Here is a 20079-nt window from a genome sequence, read left to right as displayed (position 1 = left end):
CAGCACAGGTAGGCATCCTCAGGGCTGCGAGGGAGGCAGGGTCCAAGCCCAGTTAGGGTGGGGGCAGGGCGCTCTCAGTGCATAGATGTTAGGACTGGACAAGCTATGTCACATCATTAAAAACTTATTATGAAATGTGACATGTGATAAGAGCTTAAAGAGGAATTACAAAATGTACAACTACATGCATGCCAAGCATTAAAAGAGCCTTAGCGCCTTAATCACCGTTTCCCTATTTAGATGTGTTTTGTTTTTTTAGTACTTTAGATGGTTGGCCTTCATTCCACCCCACAAACTAGACATTTGTAATTCTTGTTTTTATAGTCGATACTTGAGAGTTAGATTTACACACATATTTATTAATATCTTATGATTTCTTACATCATAGATAATACATCTGGAATCACTTTCCCTTGGTCTAATATAGACTAGAAACGTTTCTTTAAGGGGTGCCTGGGTGGCTCAGTCGGTGAAGCGTCTGCCTTTGGCTCAGGTCATGATCCCGGGGTCCTGGGATCGAGTCCCACATTGGGCTCCTTGCTCAGTGGGGAGTCTGCTTCTCCCTGTCCCTCTGCCTGCCGCTCCCCCTGCTTGTGCTCTCTCTCTGTCAAATAAAATCTTAAAAAAAAACCAAACAACAAAACTACATGGCATTAAAAGTGATGAGTCTGGGGCATCTGGGTGGCTCCGGTTAAGCGCCTTCCTTCAGCTCAGGTCATGATCTCAGGGTCCTGGGATCGAGTCCCGTGTCAGGCTCCCTGCTCAGGGAGGAGCCTGCTTCTGCCTCCCTCTGTAGCTCCCCCTGCTTGTGCTCTCTCTCTCATGCCCGTGCTCTCTTTCTCTCTCTCAAATAAATAATAAATAAAAACCTTAAAAAAAAGTTTAAGTGAGTGTTGGTGGTAAATTCTCTAAATTTTTGTTTAAAAATGACATTTTTCAAAAAAATGTTTATTTTACCCTCATATCTAAAAATAGTTTCACTGAAAAAAAATAGTTTCACTGGATCTAAAATTCTGGGTTGAGAGGTTGTTTTTTCTAAAGACGTTGAAATTATGATTTCACTTTCTTCTGACTTCTGTGTTGCTGTTAGGAAGCCAGCTGTCAGTCTGATTGTCATTCTTTCGTAGAGAAACTTTTCCCTTGCCCCATCTGCCTTCCTCCTTCACTCCCTGCCTTGCTGCCTCCTTTTATAAAACTCCCCACCTTAGACTCTAGACTTTATCCACTCCCGCCTTTACTCTCTGTGGCATCAAAGTGCGGTAAAGATCTACTGGTTTTGTCGGAAACTCTGCCTTTAAATGTGCTTATTCTTAGAATCCCCGGTCTCACCTGGCAATGATCTTTCCTTTTCTAGCAGCTCAGCAATGCATCTATACTCCTTTTCTTAATCTGGCTTCTTCACAAAATTGTTTTTGAGATAGTGTTTCAGGGCATCTAATCTGCTATACTACCATAACTAGAAGATGAAAAACCATTTCATACTCATTACTTTCTGCATCTCTTTGTTAGTGTCAAAATGGCATCAAAAATAATGACAAATTGTTGTTCAATCCTCAGAAGTTAGAAAAGCTATTTGGACCTAAAAAAAAAAAAGGAAAGAAAAAAAAGAAAGAAGCTATTTGGATCTAAACTGAAGCAAAAGACAATTCACTCAATGATAAGAAAACCTCTCTTGGGGGCACCTGAGTGGCTCAGTCGGTTAAACATCTGCCTTCATCGTAGGTCATGATCTCAGGGTCCTGGGATCGAGCCTCACATCGGGCTCCCTGCTCAGCAGGGTGTCTGCTTCTTCCTCTGTCCCCCCCACCACTCCTCATGCTCTCTTTCTCTCGCTCTTTCTCTGAAATAAATAAATAAAATTAATAAAAAAAGAAAACGTTTTTGATTTGAAAGCTTCTAGAGTTGGCCAACTAGAGAAGTTATAGATCTTTATTGAATTTTTGAAAAATACAATAAATGTACTTTATTATATTTCACCTACTCTCTACTACTACTAATACATTCTATCATGTAATCTTTTTTTTTTAAAGATTTATTTAGGGGCGCCTGGGTGGCTCAGTCGTTAAGCATCTGCCTTCGGCTCAGGGGGTGATCCCAGGATCATGGGATCAAGCCCTGCATCGGGCTCCTCCGCTGGGAGCCTGCTTCTTCCTCTCCCACTCTCCCTGCTTGTGTTCCCTCTCTCACTGGCTGTCTCCCTCTCTCTCTCTGTCAAATAAATAAATAAATCTTAAAAAAAAAAGATTTATTTATTTTAGAGAGAGAGAATGTACATGGGTGGGGGGAGCAGCAGAGGGAGAAGGAGAGAGACAATCTCAAGCAGACTCCCCACTCAGCACGGAGCCTGATGTGGGGCTCGATCCTATGACCGTGAGCCCATGATCTGAGCTGAAATCAAGAGTCCGATGTTCAGCTGACTGAGCCACGCAGGCGCCCATCTGCCATGCAGTCGTTAACATCCTGCGAGTGCATGTTCCGGAATCGACACCAAAGCATCCCTTGCTCTTGATGCTCTATTTCCTTCAGCTGAGATTTGAGGCAGTGTACAGAGATGCACTCAGTGTAAAAGAATTAACCACTGAGGGGATCTGGGCAACAGGTAGGAAAATAACAAAGCTTTGGGTAAGATTGACACACAAGAATACATAACATTTTCTTCCCAATGTCAGTGGCCTGTATTTGGTTTTAAGCTTCTTAACACGCATGAGTAGGATGGTCAGTAACATGACTAAGCGGGTTTGAGTGCTGTCTGTTCAAGCGGGGCCAGACACACTACTCAGTGTGTGAAGAAACCGTTCGCTGCTCTGATGACAGAGATTGGCAGTCATGAAGTAATCTGGGGAGTATCTCCTAGGTTTTAATTATATAAAATGAAACTCCTCTGAGTTATTGACCACCACACTACCGACGAGTGGGTTTAGGGCTGGACCTCTGGGTGGGCCTATTAGGGGTGGGTGGGGGGCTTCACTGAGCTCCAGATTTCAATCAGCTACGAGGTTTCACCTGACTTGGTAGTTTTTCCCACTTTGCCAAAACAAGTGTCAATGTAAGCCCTCCGTAATCCTGCGGCTCCTGGTGTCAGAAGGTCTGAGATGGGTCTTGTCCCATAGCAGCTATTATAGTAACTCTAGAGAAATCCCATGTTGTCTTAGTCTCAGCTGATCAGGGTCCAAATCCATAGGGCCAAATTATAAGGAAACCAGTTAAAGATATGACACTTTTTGGAGAATCCTTTCACTCTGTATATCTTGAGTCTTGTCAGCAGTTCCAGAGCACAAACAGGTCTGTGTGTGTGTGTGTGTGTGTGAGAGAGAGAGAGTTCTCACTGGAGTGTATTCCACACCGTGAAATGATAAAAACAAATGTAAAGTTCATGGTTAGAGATTTCTTAACTTTTGGGGTCAGTCATCTTTGACAAAGCAAACTGGGATAACCTTTTGTGTTAGCTTCTAACTTAATGACGAATAAAAAAGATCAACTTAGGTAAATATTTTGGCTCACAAGTGCACAGTGGGGTTTAAACATTCTTTTTCTTTGCTTCAAGGATTTTGACTCTTTCTTCTCTGCAAAAGAAGAGAATATTATTTATTCATTTCTGGGGTTGGCTCCCCCTCCAGGCTCAAAGGTAAGCTTGAACCACCCCATTGGGGCTCCATACAAGTCTAATATATGAAGTTAGGAATCAGCATCCAAGACTGTTTAATTAACGATGAACTTTAAATTAACATAGTTTAAATATATTCCTCATTCTGATGAAGTCTTACACATAGAGATAATGCAAGGTTTTTTGTTTTTTTTTATAATAATATTTTTTTATTATGTTAGTCACCATATAGTACATCCCTGGTTTTTGATGTAAAGTTCCATGATTCATTAGTTGCGTACAACACCCAGTGCACCGTGCAATACGTGCCCTCCTTACTACCCATCACCAGCCTATCCCATTCCCCCACCCCCCTCCCCTCTGAAGCCCTCAGTTTGTTTCTCAGAGTGCATAGTCTCTCATGCTTCATTCCGCCTTCTGATTACCCCCCCTTTCTTTATCTCTTTCTTCTCCTACCGATCTTCCTAGTTCTTAGGTTCCATAGATGAGAGAAACCATATGATAATTGTCTTTCTCTGCTTGACTTATTGCACTTAGCATTATCTCCTCCAGTGTCGTCCATGTTGCAGCAAATGTTGAGGAATTGTTCTTTTTGATAGCTGAGTAATATTCCATTGTATCCTAGTTCTTATGTTCCATAGATGAGAGAAATCATATGATAATTGTCTTTCTCTGCTTGACTTATTGCACTTAGCATTATCTCCTCCAGTGTCGTCCATGTTGCAGCAAATGTTGAGGAATTGTTCTTTTTGATAGCTGAGTAATATTCCATTGTATATATAGACCACAGCTTCTTAATCCAGTCATCTGTTGAAGGGCATCTCGGCTCCTTCCATGATTTGGCTATTGTGGACAATGCAGCTATGAACATTGGGGTGCATATGGCCCTTCTCTTTACTACGTCTGTATCTTTGGGGTAAACACCCAGTAGTGCAATGGCTGGGTCATAGGGTAGTTCAATTTTTAACTTTTTAAGGGACCTCCACACTGTTTTCCAGAGTGGCTGTACCAACTTGCATTCCCACCAACAATGTAGGAGGGATCCCCTTTCTCCACATCCTCTCCAGCAATTGTTGTTTCTTGCCTTGTCAATTTTTGCCATTCTAACTGGCGTGGGGTGGTATTTCAGTGTGGTTTTGATTTGCATTTCCCTGATGGCTAATGATTTTGAACATTTTTTCATGTGTCTGTTAGCCATTTGTATGTCTTCATTGGAAAAGTGTCTGTTCATATCTTCTGCCCATTTTATGATTTGTTTATTTGTTTCTCGTGTATTGAGTTTGAGAAGTTCTTTGTAGATCTTGGATACCAGTCCTTTATCTGTGGTGTCCTTTGCAAATATATTCTCCCATTCCGTGGGCTGTCTCTTAGTTTTTTTGACTGTTTCCTTGGCTGTGCAGAAGCTCTTTATCCTGATAAAGTCCCATAAGTTCATTTTATCTTTTATTTCTCTTGCCTTTGGCGATGTGTCGTGAAAAAGGTTGCTCTGGCCGATGTCATAGAAGTTGTTGCCTATGTTCTCCTCTAGAATTTTGATGGATTCCTGTCTCACATTGAGGTCTTTCATCCATTTGGAGTTTATTTTTGTGTATGGTGTGAGAGAGTGGTCAAGTTTCATTCTTTTGCATGTAGCTGTCCAATTTTCCCAGCACCATTTATTGAAGAGACTGTCTTTTTTCCACCGGATGTTTTTTCCTGCTTTATCAAAGATTAGTTGCCCAAAGAGCCGAGGGTCCATTTCTGGGTTCTCTATTCTGTTCCATTGGTCGATGTGTCTGTTTTTGTGCCAGTACCATGCTGTCTTTGTGATCACAGCTTTGTAGTACAGCTCGAAATCCGGCATTGTGATGCCCCCAGCTTTGTTTTTCCTTTTCAACAGTTCCTTGGAGATTCGGGGCCTTTTCTGGTTCCATACAAATTTAAGGACTATTTGTTCCAGTTCTTTGAAAAATGTCCTCGGTATTTTGATCGGGATAGCATTGAAAGTGTAGATTGCTCTGGGTAGTATGGACATTTTAACTATGTTAATTCTTCCAATCCATGAGCATGGAATATTTTTCCATCTTTTTATGTCTTCCTCAATATCTTTCAAAAGTGATCTATAGTTTCTAGGATATAGGTCCTTTACGTCTCTGGTTAAGTTAATTCCAAGGTAACGTATGGTTTTTGGTGTTATTGTAAATGGGATGGATTCCCTAATTTCTCTTTCTTCAGTCTCGTTATTCGTGTATAGAAATGCAACTGATTTCTGGGCATTGATTTTGTATCCTGCCACCTTACTGAATTGTTCTATAACTTCTAATAGTTTGGGAGTGGATTCCTTTGGGTTTTCCATATAGAGTATCATGTCATCTGCAAAGAGAGACAGTTTGACTTCTTCTTTGCCGATTTGGATACCTTTGATCCCTTTTTGTCTTCTGATTGCTGTTGCAAGGACTTCTAGTACTATGTTGAATAATAGTGGCGAGAGTGGGCATCCTTGTCGTGTTCCTGATCTTAAGGGAAAGGCTTCCAGCTTTTCCCCATTGAGAATAATGCTTGCAGTAGGCTTTTCATAGATGGCTTTTATGAGATTGAGAAATGTACCCTCTATTCCTACACTCTGAAGGGTTTTAATCAGGAAAGGATGCTGTATTTTGTCAAATGCTTTTTCTGCATCAATTGAGAGGATCATATGGTTCTTGAGTCTTTTCTTGTTGATATGATGTATCACATTGATTGATTTGCGAGTGTTGAACCATGCTTGCATCCCAGGTATGAATCCCACTTGGTCATGATGGATAATCCTTGTAATGTACTGTTGGATTCTATTAGCAAGGATCTTGTTGAGAATTTTGGCGTCCATATTCATCAGAGATATCCGTCTGCAATTCTCCTTTTTGATGAGGTCTTTGCCTGGTTTGGGGATCAAGGTAATATTGGCCTCATAGAATGAGTTTGGTAGCTTTCCTTCTGTTTCTATTTTTNCTTTCCTTCTGTTTCTATTTTTTGAAATAGCTTTAGGAGAATAGGTATTATTTCTTCTTTGAATGTTTCTTAGAATTCCCTGGGGAATTGATCAGGCCCTGGAGTTTTGTTTTTTGGAAGATTTTTAATCACTGTTTCAATATCTTCATAATTAATTGGTCTGTTTAAAAAATCAATTTCTTCCTGTTTCAGTCTTGGTAGTTTATAGGTTTCCAGGAAGGCCTCCATCTCTCCCAGGTTGCTTAATTTATTGGCATAAAGCTGTTGATAAAAAGTTTCTAATAATCCTTCCTATTTCATTGGTGTTGGTTGTGACCTCTCCCTTTTCATTCATAATTTTATTAATTTGGGCCCTTTCTCTGTTCTTTTGAATAAGTCTTGCCAGTGGCTTATCTATTTTATTTATTCTTTCAAAGAACCAGCTTTTAGTTCTGTTGATCTGCTGTAGTGTGCTCCTGGTTTCTAATTCATTGATCTCTTCTCTAATCTTGATCAACTGCTTTCTGCTGCATGGATTAGGCCTGTTCTTCTGTTGCTGTTCCAGCTTCTTGAGGTGAGAATATTGCAAGGTTTTTACTAGAGCATGTTCTAAAACTATGCTTTTCATTTTTTAGCTGTGTTCACACCTTTTGTAGTAAGTCCTACAATACCAAAATTAAGAAATATTGCATTCAATAATCTTAAATACATGAAATAAATATGTAAAAATTCAAGTTCCCAGGTTGTGTTTGTGAAATTATTTTGTAATGAACTGACTTCTCATGTAGCTTATTTTAGTTAATTTTATAATAATATCTCACTCTATATTCATCCTTTCTATTTAAAAAGAGTTGACTGCTTTTTTTGGAGAGGGGGAAGGTAAGATCTAGACACAAGAACAAGATAAATCTCAACAGCTTTTTTCCCTTCTGGTGTTGTTTCATCTTTGATTATGTATAATCATGTCAATTAAATACAGAATTATGCTAATAAAGCCAATTTCATGAATTTGTCTAATGGAGATCACCTGGCTCATTCCACTGCGTCCTTACTTTTCCCAAGAATCTCACATGTGACTCTCCACAGATATAAGACAAGTTCACATTTATTTAATTAATTTATTTCTTAATTAATTTGTTTCTTTGTTCGTACTCAGCTTCATTTCAAAAGAGATTTGTGATGATTGAGTCCAAATTAATTCCCATTGTAGGAGAAACAACTCAAAATCCTACCTTATAGAGATGGGTTTGTCTCAGAGGCATGTGGCTGTGCTGTCTTTCATATGTCAGCATTCTTCATGTAACGCCATTTGGGACATCTTAGTGCTTAGGTTAACACACGAAGGTCTAGCGCCAGTTCCTTTTCCAAAGGTAACAACATGTGGATTTCACAGTTGCTTAATGGTTTTATATGAGGAAGAAAACCTTCCCCTTTAGTGAAATGTCTTTCTTGCTTTGTCAACTTAAATGAAACACATTTCATATATCCTATTAACAGTTTAAAAAAGGCTATTACATGCAATTCATTCTTTTTTATTTGGCATAGGAGTTTGGTATGGGAGTTTTATATGGTATAGGAGTTTGTTAACTGGGTCATATTAGTTTACTTATTACGTTTAAGACACAGTACCTTGGTGTTAAGGTACGTTTCTTGGTGGGGGCACTCAGGTCACTTGTGTCTTAAAGATGGGAGGGAAAGGTGGAGGGAAGACTGTTTCAGAAGGCAAAGGGAAGAGCAAGTGCAAAGTTCCTGAGGCAGGAAAGAGCATGGAAAGTTCTGAGAACTGCCATGAGGCTCACGTTGCTGAAATGAGGGGTGGAGGTACCACAGGAGGTGAGAGCTGCAGGTAGGCATCCCATGGGCCATAGCGGTGCTCTGGATTCTATCTTACGTGCAGTGGAGACATTATAAGAGGTCTAAGTGGAGAAGTAATCTTATTTCCTTCCTGAAGACTCATTTTGGTTACTATGGGATGAATGGACTAAAAGGGTGCAAACTATCATAGTAACATAGATGAGATGTCATGGCAGCTTGGACTGGGGTGGTGGGATGGAACTACACAGAAGTGGATGATTTTAGGCCCTATTTTGGAGGAAGAATTGGTAAGATTTGCTGATGAATTGAATATGGAGGTGGGGATGGAACAAATGATTGCTTCTTGTTGTTGGGTGTAGACATTCACTTTGGTGGAGGACCATATTTACAAGGTGATGTTAAGTTTGAATGAGACATCTAAGAAAAGAAGTGAGGTGGGCAGTTGCAGATTGATGTGTGTCTCACTGAGGTCTGGTTGAAGATGCACACGTAGAATCCGCTAGCCATGTGGTTGGAGCGAAAGTAACAAGAGGGGGGTTGACAGCAAGGAGGCCGGGCTTGGGGGTGCTCCAAGCTTAAAACTGGGTAGAGGGTAAGCAGAGGCCACCTGAAGAGTCAGGAGCATGTGGTGTGAAGGCAGCTGAGGAGGAGCGTTTTTCACAGAAGAGGGTCTAATGCTTCTGAGAGATTGAGTCAGGTGTGGACAAATAAGCGACCATTGGCCTAGACAACACGGAGGTTCTTGGTGGCCATGACAAAAGCAGTATCTGAGGAAAGGTGAAGACAGAAGCCAGGCTGGGGGTGGTCAAAAAGAGAACTAACTGGTGGTGAGAAGGAGGGATTACACACGGTCAGTTATCTCTGGGGCATTTCCTACGGACAAGAGAGTATGGCAGTATCTGGTATTTCATTTCATTTCATTTCATTTCATTTCATTTCATTTCATTTCATTTCATTTCATTATTTTTTTATATAGAGAGGGAGAGAGCGGGAGGAGGGGCAGAGGGAGAGGGAGAGAGAGAATCTTTAGCAGGTTCCACACCCAGTGCAGAGCCCAAAGTGGGGCTCAGTTTCATGACCCTGAGATCATGACCTGAGATCATGACCCAAGATGGTGACCTGAACTGAAATTGAGGTGGATGCTTAACTGACTGAGCCACCCAGGCGCCCCAACATTGGATCATTTTAAAGAGCGCCTGTTCATTCCTGTCTCTGGAACTGTGGGTCCTGGGTCACGGGTGGTGGGTGGAGGCCCTTGACTCTCCTTTCTCGCTCCTGCCACCTGCTGGACAGACTACTGCTACTTCTTGGTCCTGGGTTTGGAGACCCCAGACCAGTGGGTGGTGGAAGGAGAGTCTAGATTTTACAGCTGAAGACCCAGTAGGAGTTTTGTAAACAACAAAGATGTTTTCTTTTCTTTCTTTCTTTTTTTGTTTTTTTAACAAAGATTTTACTATCCCAGGTCAATAGTAGTCTGGTAAAGCTTAGAAAGGAGAGTTTTCCTTTAATCTTTTATTGGTCAAATTCTTAGGCGGAGCCCCTTCTGCCCCAGGAGTTACAGTGAACAGAGGGGCCGAGGAGTAGCAGAGCAGCATGCCCCCTTGTTCCCCCCACCTCACAGCAGCTCCTGGGCATCACGTTCTCTGCATTTCTTTGCTTGTAATGTGCTGTTGTTCATAATGATCATTTCAAACTTTGTCTAGTACTCTGTTGAACGGATATATCCTAAGTGACTTATCTTATTCCTTTATTTTTATCTTATTATATCATATACTTGTTTCTGCTGTGACAGCTTCATAATGGTCATTTCGAGAGTTCTTGTAATAGTCTATCAAGTTGGGGGTGCCATAATTTTCTTTATTATGCTTATATTTTTGAACATTTCTTGCTCACTTTTTTTTTTTAATCATAAATAACTCCACAGTGATTCTTGGTATGAAACGTGTCTTTCTTTCAGAGTATTTCCTGAGGGATACATTGCCGGTAGTGCTTTTAGTGAGACAAAGGTGCATGGGTGTCTTGAAACGTGCCTCCAGGTCTCTCTCTGGTGGACTGGGAGCACTCATCCTGTGCTCCCTGTTGTACCAGCTTCGCACAAAGACTGAAGAGCACGTTGAACTTCCTTGCTCTCAGGACCATCAGATTCTATTTAAAAATTTAGTTTCTGATTTTATTGTGCCGTGAAGAGGAAGTGTGGTGAATTTCTATCTTCAGTGCATCTTTGTGACCCAATGTGTATTTTCATTTCTCTTTGAAAAGACCGTTTCTTGAATATTAAAAAATTAACTTTAATCAAATTACTCTGTGTGTCAGATCATAAAGGTCTGATGGCGCCACAAGGATTATCACAACACTGAGGAGGCCCTGCCGCGAACCCGCATGCGTCCCCTGTCCTTCCTGGTTTGTTCCGGCTCCGAGTTCCCGCAGATGGGACCAGTCTTCCCGGGGAGTGTGAAGGCACCACTCCGAGTTCTGGCTGGATTTGCAGAGTTGCTGTTGGGGAGCCGGATGTGCATCTGTCTGTTGATCCTTACTTGTGTCTGCTTCTGTTTTCCTCATTTCTGGGATACTTTAGGGTCCTCTTTTCGGCTTTGAAGATGAGGTCTTTTCCTTGTCATTTGTGCTGTGTACTTGTGGAGCCTTTGGAATCCGCAAAATCGTGCCCTTTGGTTCTGGAAGGGGTGGGGGAGGGGTACTTCCTCTGCAGTGGCTCATTTCCTGTTAGTTTGCAGGTTTTTTGCTCTTTTCAGAATTCCTTTTATTTGAATATTAGACCTTCTGCACTAATTCTCCAATTTTCTAATTTCTTCACTCTCATTTTCCCCGTTGTTGTCTTTTTCTCCTTTCTGGGAGAGTTCTTCCACTTTCTACTCCACCTTCTGTTTATTCCCCAATCATGTTTTACTTCTCACAAGGTGTTTTGTTTTGTTTTGTTTTGTTTTGTTTTGTTTTGTTTTGTTTGTGGGGGGGTTGTTTTGTTTTGTTTTTGTTTAGTTTTGTTTGGCTACTCCCTTATTAAATAGCTTCCTGTTCTTGTTATGCAGGTTCATTATTTTTCTTAACTCTGAGTTTATTAAATATGGTTTTTCTTTTACACATTTTCTTCAACTCTCTGCATTTTCTGTTTCTCTGTGTCCCCTTTCTGTTTCCTTTTACATTTTTACGTAAGGTGTTTTTTCAGATGTCTGGGGACCCTGCAGTATTTAAGAACAAGGTGCTAAAGAGTTGAATGTATGGTCTAGATCCATGGTCATAACTTTCTGTATGGTAGGCTTTACCATGGGAGGACTTAAAGATGACTTGTTGGCTTTCTGTTAGAGATCTTGGACTGTGGGCTTTTGCTGTCAGTTTAGGTGAGCTTCTCTGGGGAGGATCTTTCATTTTCTGAGGTGGTAGTGGGGATAGTGGGGGTGATGGTGGATGTGGAAGTGATGATGGTAGAGGTGGTAGTGAAGGTAGTGATGGTGGTGAATATGGTGGTGATGGTGTTGGTGATGGTGGAGGTGATGGAGGCGGTGGATGTGGTGGTGGTGATGGTGAAGGATATAGTGGAGGTGGTAATGGTAGTGGTAGAGGTGATGGTAGAGGTGGTAGTGAAGGTGGGGATGGTGGTGATGGTGGTGAATATGGTGGTGATGGTGTTGGTGATGGTGGAGGTGATGTGGATGTGGTGGTGGTGATGGTGAAGGATATAGAGGAGATGGTGATGGTGGTGGAGGTGATGGTGGAGGTGATGATGCTGAAGGTGGTGATGGTGGTGAATATGGTGGTGATGGTGTTGGTGATGGTGGAGGTGATGGAGGTGGTGGATGTGGTGTTGGTGATGGTGAAGGAGATAGTGGAGGTGGTGATGGTGGTGGAGGTGATGGTGATAGTAAAGCTGATGGTGGTGGTGATAAGTGGGGGGTAGTTCTGGTGCCAGTGTTCTGGGAGCAAGTTGGGAATGGGGATAGAAAAGTCTTCCTTTTGAAGATGTGGATTTCTCAGATAGGTCCTTTGTCTCGGCTCTGGTTCCCCTCCTCAGCTGACCTCATGACCAAGAGGAACTACTGATATACTTTCTTTTATATAGACTTTCCTCTTCTTGGTATTTGGTGTAAATGGAATCACACAACATTTTGTTCTCTCTGCTCGGCTCCTTTAACTTAGCGTAATGTTGTCGAGGTTCATTCATTCTCTAGTATGGATAAGGATTTCTTTCCTTTTTGTGCAGAATAATACTCTGTTGTGTGGATAGACCACATTTTAGTTATCCGCCTGCCGGTCGATGAATACTTGAGTTGTGTTCATTTGGGGCTATTGTGAGTAATGCTGTTCTGGCCATTTGTGTATCTTTTGCTTCATTTTATTTTAAATGGTACTGTTTTGTACTAGGGGCTGCTGTGCAGCAGAATTGCTTGAATGTTTTAAAAATTCAGATGCCTGAATTCTACTTCAGACCTGCTGATCCTGAACTACTGGGGAGAGGCCCGAGGATCTTCGTTTTTAAAAGTTCTTTGAGTGATTCTGACGCACACTTCTGTTTAGCAACCACTAAAGTAGAGACTCGTGTAAATATTCATGTACGTGCCTCTGTAAAGTGAGCGCGATGCCATATTTGCTTTAGTTAAAAAAACTCAAACATTACAGAGCAACTGTGAGGTTGCTCGGCGTCCTTCCCTCCCTGGGGGCCATCAGCGTTGCCACGGGATCGCAGGGTTCTTGTCTCCTGGAGTCGAAGAATGAACGGAAGAATGAACCTCGCGGGCACAAAAAGGTGAAGTGAAGTGAAAGTTTATTCAGTGAAGGTGAGAGCAGAAAGGAAAGAAGCAGCTCTCTACAGTGAGAGGGGTCCCGAATGGGCTGCCACTGAGGGCTTTTAGTGGCAGTTTTTCATCAGAAACTTGACCAGGAAGCTTGAGGCCTTGAGATTCCTGTGCCCTCTTGGTTTGAGCAAGGACTATGGATAACGCCCTTAATGACTGACTTCTTTGAGGTCTGGTCATTTTCTGTGATTACAATGTAGCAACCAAAGACGAATGCTCCCTCACATCAGGGCCAGGTGGTCTGGCCTATTCCCTTATCTCTTGTTCACTCTGGTTTAGCTTCTGCCTGCCAGGAATAGTTTCAGAGCCTAGTCAGGGGCCCCCTGCCTCTCCCTGCCTATACTTAACCCTTCCCTTACTCAGCATCATGAATTAAAAAAAAAACTTGATATAAAACTATATATACATACATATATATGTATGTATATATAGACTGTATATTTATCTCCACAAGTAATACATATGTTGTTTTGTACTTTTAATGCCTGATTGGTATCACATTTTTTTTTTTATTTTTTATTTTTTTATTTTTTTTTTTTTAAAGATTTTATTTATTTATTTGACAGAGATAGAGACAGCCAGCGNGTTTAGCTTCTGCCTGCCAGGAATAGTTTCAGAGCCTAGTCAGGGGCCCCCTGCCTCTCCCTGCCTATACTTAACCCTTCCCTTACTCAGCATCATGAATTAAAAAAAAAACTTGATATAAAACTATATATACATACATATATATGTATGTATATATAGACTGTATATTTATCTCCACAAGTAATACATATGTTGTTTTGTACTTTTAATGCCTGATTGGTATCACATTTTTTAGAATGTTCTATAGCTGGCTCTTTAAAAAAACAACATTATGCTTTGAGACATGTTCGTACTAATATATGTAAATCTATTTCAGCTTCTGCTAAGTTTTATTGTCCCATTTAAAAAATNTATCACATTTTTTAGAATGTTCTATAGCTGGCTCTTTAAAAAAACATTATGCTTTGAGACATGTTCGTACTAATATATGTAAATCTATTTCAGCTTCTGCTAAGTTTTATTGTCCCATTTAAAAAATATCTAATTTCAGTTTTTATATCCTGCCCTGATCTGTGCTTAAGTCCTGTCATATTGCATGAAATTCTCTTTAACTAAGTGGAAGAAGGGGCTGGCCATGGAATTATAAAACCCAGCCTAGAGAGAGCTAAGAGAACGTCCAGTCGAGATTCTTCTCCTCCAGGCGGAGGGGCTTGAAGCCCACAGGATTTACATGATTTCCGCAGATTCTCCGCTAATTAGCGGCACAGACTGTGCTGGAACCTCTGGTGTTGTCAGTTTGGATTTATAGGTGCTTATGCATGCACACATGGGGAAAGTCCCTCAAGTGTCCTTTGGGAAGACAGACACTTGATGATTTATGGAAATGATATTATTTGTCACAGTGTCATTTTGTAGTAAACAACATCGTGGATAAATATCAGCAAGGAAATTAATCTTGCCCTAAAAATACACACTCTTGACAATTACATAGAAAATGTATGCTTGTAAAATGATATTAAGTATCATACACAGCATTTTTGCTTTTGGAATATCGTTCTTGTCTAAGGCAGGCTGTACGGGGCCACGTATGAGGCCAGTTTTCCCCAAGAGGACTTTGCCCGTAAACACTGTCTCCATAAAGGCAACTTGAGTTCTTTAAAACCATCTGGTCCTACCTGATTAAATGAGCATCATTCTTAATGGCACACGCCAAGCAAGGCTTTGGTTGCATACCTGGTTTCCAGGTATGTCCTGGCAACAACGAATACACATTCTTATGGAACTTAGGCAAATAACTACATTGCCATGAAACATAGAAAGACTTAATAAGAACGTTCGAGTTCCGAAGGGGTCAGGCGGAGAGAATATCACTTACAAATGTCTCATTTCAACGTACAAAAATAGAGTCTGCTACATTGTTGTGATTTATAAAGAGCTTAAGAGGAAAGACAGAGGGCTTCCTTAGATATCCAGAAAATAGAACATTAAAATAACATCGACAGTATTCCAAACAAAAACCATACTCATCCTTCACTGACTCATTAAGTTCTATGTAATTAATTCTTGTTCCGCTGGGTCTGGGGTTGGTAGTCTCATGAACCCATCTGCTTCTCAGCTAGAGTTCTGGAAATCCTGGCTCAGTCCACGGGTATAGTCCCAGTGATCTTTACGTGTGGCCATCAGAAGCCTATACCCCATGACCCATGAGATTAGGACCTGAGCTGAAACGAAGAGTCAGAGGCTTAACCGACTGAGCCACCCAAGGTGCCCTGGATCAATATCTTTTATATATTATTTTAGTAAGGGGAATATTATTAAGCTATCAGTGGCATATATCTACTTGTATATGTAATTAGGTTTCCTCTTGCTGGTGGAGATGAGGATGGTCATGCCCTCGTTAGAGCATTATGTTCACAGAACACTGTGGGGGTGACTACTGGGTGTCAGAATCCCTACATCCCAGGGAGCACTGTCCTTCTCACTGCGGCCATCCCAGGAAGTTCTAACTCAAAAGAGGCTCCCATCTCCTGGGGGAGTCACGCTGCTTCCCCTGTTGGAAGGTGGATTTGCTCTTTGGACCCATCCGTGTGTGATGAAGGGCGCACAGATGATCTATCTGCATCATGGAATTTTTGGCCCCAAATGATGCGTGATGAAAAGTTTTGTTTTGTTTTGTTTTTTAAAGATTTTTATTTATTTATTTGACAGAGAGAGAGACAGCCAGCGAGAGAGGGAACACAAGCAGGGGGAGTGGGAGAGGAAGAAGCAGGCTCTTTAGTGGAGGAGCCTGATGTGGGGCTCGATCCCAGGTGCCCCGTGATGAAAAGTTTTGCTACTCCTTTTCTGGTGTGATTAGTGAGCGCCCGTTGAAAGCAATTTTGAGTGATGGCAAAAATATCTATGTAAGTGCAGCATTTCTCAGGAACCTGTGGGAGAAAGACCAACTGGGCAGCTGACTCCAGCGCCTTCCGCTGAAGGAGCGTGAATGAGGAAGCTGGAGGAGACCTGGAGAAACATTTGAGGGGAGCCGTAAGAGGGTCAAGTCTGGAGCATGAGCACCCATTCTGGGATCTGTTCATTTGAAATTGCGAGAGGAACAACAGACAGTAGACGCGGGCGAGGCCTGATCGTGGTTCCAGGAGCTCCACAGGGGCAAATATATCAAACGTGAACTCAGGCCCAGTGAAGTAGAAACCACGTGTGCAAGTCAGGAGTCTGGCATTCGGACACAGGAGACCTGACATGTGAATTACAGGAGTTCTAGAAAGAACAAGAGGCCTGATGGAAGAGAAAGAATAACTAGAGACGGGAAGACCTGCCTGTTGAAGATACTGCTGCCCCTTGTCTCTCAACCGTGCAGGAAAACCAAGGCAAAAGGGCTGAATGGAAGGGGGAAACTAAGGCCCAGCCCCTGCCCAGTTGGGAGTGGTTCCCAGCACTCTCCCTGCCCCCAGGAGGTGTATTCCAGCCACTGGAGGGCCTGGGGTGGGGGGTGGGGGAGCAGCCTGGAAGGTGGAATCCTCTCCCCTACCTGCATCCTGCCCTCAGCCCCACAGCGGTCAGCGGAGGTGCCTGTCCCTGGGCTGGGTGGCGTGTGAGCTGGGTGGGGGCAGGTAGACTGGAGCGGCTCCTCCCCAGAGGGTCGGGGAGAAGGGTGGACACTGGCAGTCACCCCAACCCTGGGATGCTGGTCAGGAACTCCTGGGGAGCTGTTAATGCTGTGGGATTCCAGGACTCCCTCCAAGATCAGTTAAGCCCAAATTTCTGGGGGGGGGGGAGCTTCCAGATAAATTAAATGTCCTGCTAATGTCAAGAGCCACTTCTGTAAAGGAAAACACTGTGACAATAGTGACATCAAGAATTTTAAACTATTTTGGAAAAATCCAGGAGTTGTGGAAGGGCATATGTGAAAAAGGACTTAAGCGAGGATATCCATATGGATGGGGAATATGGGAAACAGGAAATACAGGTGTTCTGAAGGTCTTGTTTTAATTGGAGGAAGGCAGGTAAGCCATTTTAATGGGGATCTTATATATTATATAATTGTGATATATTAATAGAGAACTTTATGTTTTATGAGTAGGAAATAAGCAGCAGTGAAATAAACCATTTCAGAACATTTAGATGAACAAGGTAGAGGGCAGAGCTGAGGAAGATAGAATGAAGAGACATGAGCCAGCAAAATAAGGAAAGGAATAGTGTGGGAGAACACAGATGAATAATGAATAATGAATTAATACAGTAGCAGGAATTGAACTAACTACATCAGTTGTTCTAATAAATTTGAAAAGGCTGTGAAAGTTCCTGGCTGCCCGTCCAGCCCCCCAAAAAGAAGGAAAACAGAAGAAAAAAGACAGTCATTTGGATTCTTGCATAGTTGTTCCACAGCTGATGAGATAGGGGTGTTCAGATCTCCAACCATGATTGTGAGTTGTCTCCTCCTCCCTCGAATCCTGCTAATTTATGCTTTGTATAGTTTAAAAATCTGTGGTTGGGCACATTCATACTGATGAGGGTTAGGACTTCCGAATGGATTAACGTTTTTATCATTATCAGATGTCTCTCTTTTTTTTTTTTAGAAAGAGAGAGAGAGACAGTGCACGTGAACATGAGTGGAGGTGGGGGAGGGGTTGAGGGAGAGGGAGAGAGAGAATCTGAAGCCGGTGCCATGCCCAGGGCAGAGCCTGATGTGGGGCTCTATCTCACCACCCTCAGATCACAACCTGAGCTGAAGTCAAGAGTCTGACACTTAACTGACTGAGCCACCCAGGCACCTCTCAGTGTCACCTTTTTTGTCTCTGGTAATGCTCCTTGTCTTTCCATCTTTCCATCATGATATTAACAAACCCACTCCAGACTTCTTACCACTTGCGTTGTATATCTTTTACCGTCTGTTTACTTTCAACCTGCCTGTGCTTTTATTTTTATGCTGTGTCTTTGCAGACAGCGTAGAATTGGCTCCTGTGCATTTTCATTCATTCTGACAATCCCTGTGGTCAATTGTACCATTTAGTCCATTAACTTTTAAGTAATCCTTGAATTGGTTTTGTTTAGATTTATTATTATGATGATTTTATTTGTTTTTCTCTTTGTCCCCTTCCTTTTATTCCTTTGTTTGCTGCTATTTTGCTTTCTTTTAGGTTGAGTGTATTTTAGGATTCCCTTTTGATTTATCTATTGGATTTTTAGCCTTTGAACTATTTTATAGTGGTTGCTCTAGTGAATATAGTGTATGTTCTTAGTATTTCAAAGTTTAGTTAGAGTTAGTATTGTATTGAATATTTTTTTTAAGATTTTATTTGAGAGAGAGAGCAAGAGAGGGAACGAGTGGGGGGAGGGGCAGAGGGAGAAGCAGGCTCCCTGCTGAGCAGGGAGCCTGATGTGGGACACCATCCCAGGACCCTGGGATCATGACATGAGCTGAAGGCAGATGCTTAACCGACTGAGTGACCTAGGCGCCCTGTGCTGAATATTTTTTTTAAGTAATCTAGACACCTGATATGGGGCTCAAATTCACAACCCCGAGATCAAGCTCTCCTGATTCACGTGCTCTACCGATTGAGCCAGCTGGGCGCCCCTAGTTAGAGGTTAGTACTGTAACACTATATAACACGTGGAAACACTGCAGTCAGGTATGTGCATTTAGCAGACTCATCCTGTATGCTGTCTTATCGTATGTATGACACTTGTGTGTATATCAACTGTACTATATAACATCCTAGTTTTTGCAGTAAGCAGTCCTATGTATTTTAAAGAAAGCAAGAAGAAAAATCTTTTCTGTTTACCCAGACATTTAAAAGAATTTTTGATGCTTTTTATCCTTTCTGAAGAACCAAATTTCCATCTGGTGCCATTTCTCTTTGGCCCAAAGAACTTTCTTTGGCCTTGCACATTGTTCTGTAGTGCACGTTTGCTGACAGTGTTCTTTTATCTGAAACTGTCTTGGCTTTCATTCTTGAAGAATGTTTTCGTTGAGCATAGAATTCTTAGTTGACAGTTATTATTTTTTCTTTCAACACTCTAAGTGTGCTCTTTTGATTTGTCTTGTCTTTATACTTCTGATGAGACATGAGGATTTTTCGAATCTTTGTTCCCTGTGTGCAGTATGTCATTTTTCTCGGGCCACTTTGAAGACGTTCTCTTTCACTTTGGTGTTCAGCCATTTGATTACGATGTGCCTAAGCATGATTTTCTTTGTATTTATCTTTACTGCGCTTTGCTGAGATTCTGGAATCTGTAAAAATATGTCTTTCACCAAATAGGAAAATTTCAGCCTGTGATATTTCCAAGTATCATTTCTGCTTCATTTGCTTTCATTTCTCCTTCTGGAACTCCAATTACATATGTGTGAAACCTTTTGTTATTATTTCATACTTCCCTGAGGCTTTTTTCACTAAAAAAAAATCTTGTTTCTGTCTGATCTTCAAATTAGATCATTTCTATTATTTATTTATTTATTTGAGAGCNTCCAATTACATATGTGTGAAACCTTTTGTTATTATTTCATACTTCCCTGAGGCTTTTTTCACTAAAAAAAAAATCTTGTTTCTGTCTGATCTTCAAATTAGATAATTTCTATTATTTATTTATTTATTTGAGAGTGAGCGAGAGAGAGAGAGCAAGCAGGGAGGCACAGAGGGAGAGGGAGAGAGAAAATCGTAAGCAGGCTCCACACTCAGCATAGAGGTCAATGTGGGGCTTGATTTCAAGACCCTGAGATTATGAGCTCAGCTGAAACCAAGAGTCAGACACTCAACCGAGTCACCCAGGCGCCCCCTAGATGATTTCTATTGATCTATCTTTATGTTCATGTGTTTTTTCTTCTGTCATCTTCATTCTTCATTCTACATCCAGTCTAGTGAGTTTTTTACTTCAGTACTATCT

The 20079-nt window shown here is 41.6% G+C and overlaps 1 protein-coding gene across 1 annotated transcript in view; it reads left to right on the top strand.

Moving 5' to 3' along the window:
• LOC100473985 (SH3 domain-binding glutamic acid-rich protein) overlaps nt 1–20079 on the top strand; it is a 54457-nt gene that overhangs the window by 7011 nt on the left and 27367 nt on the right. Inside the window, exon 3 of the mRNA XM_034654132.1 lies at nt 3545–3625. Within this exon, the coding sequence (XP_034510023.1) occupies nt 3545–3625 (81 nt within the window). The remainder of the gene's footprint in view (nt 1–3544; nt 3626–20079) is intronic.

This window comes from Ailuropoda melanoleuca, chromosome 1 (genome assembly GCF_002007445.2).
Source record: "Ailuropoda melanoleuca isolate Jingjing chromosome 1, ASM200744v2, whole genome shotgun sequence".
Classification (NCBI taxonomy): Eukaryota; Metazoa; Chordata; class Mammalia; order Carnivora; family Ursidae; genus Ailuropoda; species Ailuropoda melanoleuca.
This window is presented reverse-complemented; position numbering and strand designations above follow the sequence as displayed.